This window comes from Habropoda laboriosa, unplaced genomic scaffold, assembly GCF_001263275.1.
Source record: "Habropoda laboriosa isolate 0110345459 unplaced genomic scaffold, ASM126327v1 scaffold648, whole genome shotgun sequence".
Classification (NCBI taxonomy): domain Eukaryota; kingdom Metazoa; phylum Arthropoda; class Insecta; order Hymenoptera; family Apidae; genus Habropoda; species Habropoda laboriosa.
The window spans coordinates 107118-107665 of record NW_017100857.1 but is presented as its reverse complement, the minus strand read 5'-3'; the positions used below and the strand labels follow the sequence as shown (position 1 = coordinate 107665).

The following is a 548-nucleotide window of genomic DNA, read 5'->3' as shown; positions in this document are numbered from 1 at the left end:
ATTATTATAATATAAAAAGAAACACAATGAATGGTGCAAATTGGATGAATGTAGCATTACAAAAAGCGAATGATTCACTAAAAGCTGGTGAAGTTCCAGTTGGTTGTTTATTTGTATACAACAATAAAGTCATTGCTACAGGTAATAATACAGTTAATGAAACACATAATGCAACTCGACATGCAGAAATAAATTGCATAGATCAAGTTTTAGAGTTTTGCAAGGAAAAAAATTTGAATTATAAAAGAGTCTTCTATGATATTGATGTTATTGTTACTGTAGAGCCATGTATAATGTGTACATCTGCATTATATCAACTACAGGTACGCAACATTATATATGGTTGTGCAAATGATCGTTTTGGTGGATGCACTAGTGTTTTTGAGGTACCAAAACTTTATAATTCAGGAACAACAATAGTGGGAGGTATCAAAGGTGATGAAGCAATGACTTTGTTAAAAGAATTTTATAAAGGTACAAATCCAAATGCACCTGTATCAAAGATGAAAAAAAAATTATAAAGAAAAGGTCACATAAATATTGATAGC

General features: G+C 30.1%; 1 protein-coding gene across 1 annotated transcript; it reads left to right on the top strand.

Moving 5' to 3' along the window:
- The first annotated feature begins 26 nt into the window (after positions 1–26).
- LOC108577436 (tRNA-specific adenosine deaminase 2) lies at positions 27–542 on the top strand. Its single transcript, XM_017940581.1, has one exon. It carries the CDS (start codon positions 27–29, stop codon positions 519–521), a length of 495 nt encoding a protein of 164 aa, XP_017796070.1. The 3' UTR covers positions 522–542.
- The last annotated feature ends 6 nt before the right edge of the window (positions 543–548 follow it).

Coding starts and splice junctions, on each gene's coding strand:
- LOC108577436 (XM_017940581.1), top strand. CDS start 27: ATGAATGGTGCAAATTGGATGAATGTAGCATTACAAAAAGCGAATGAT.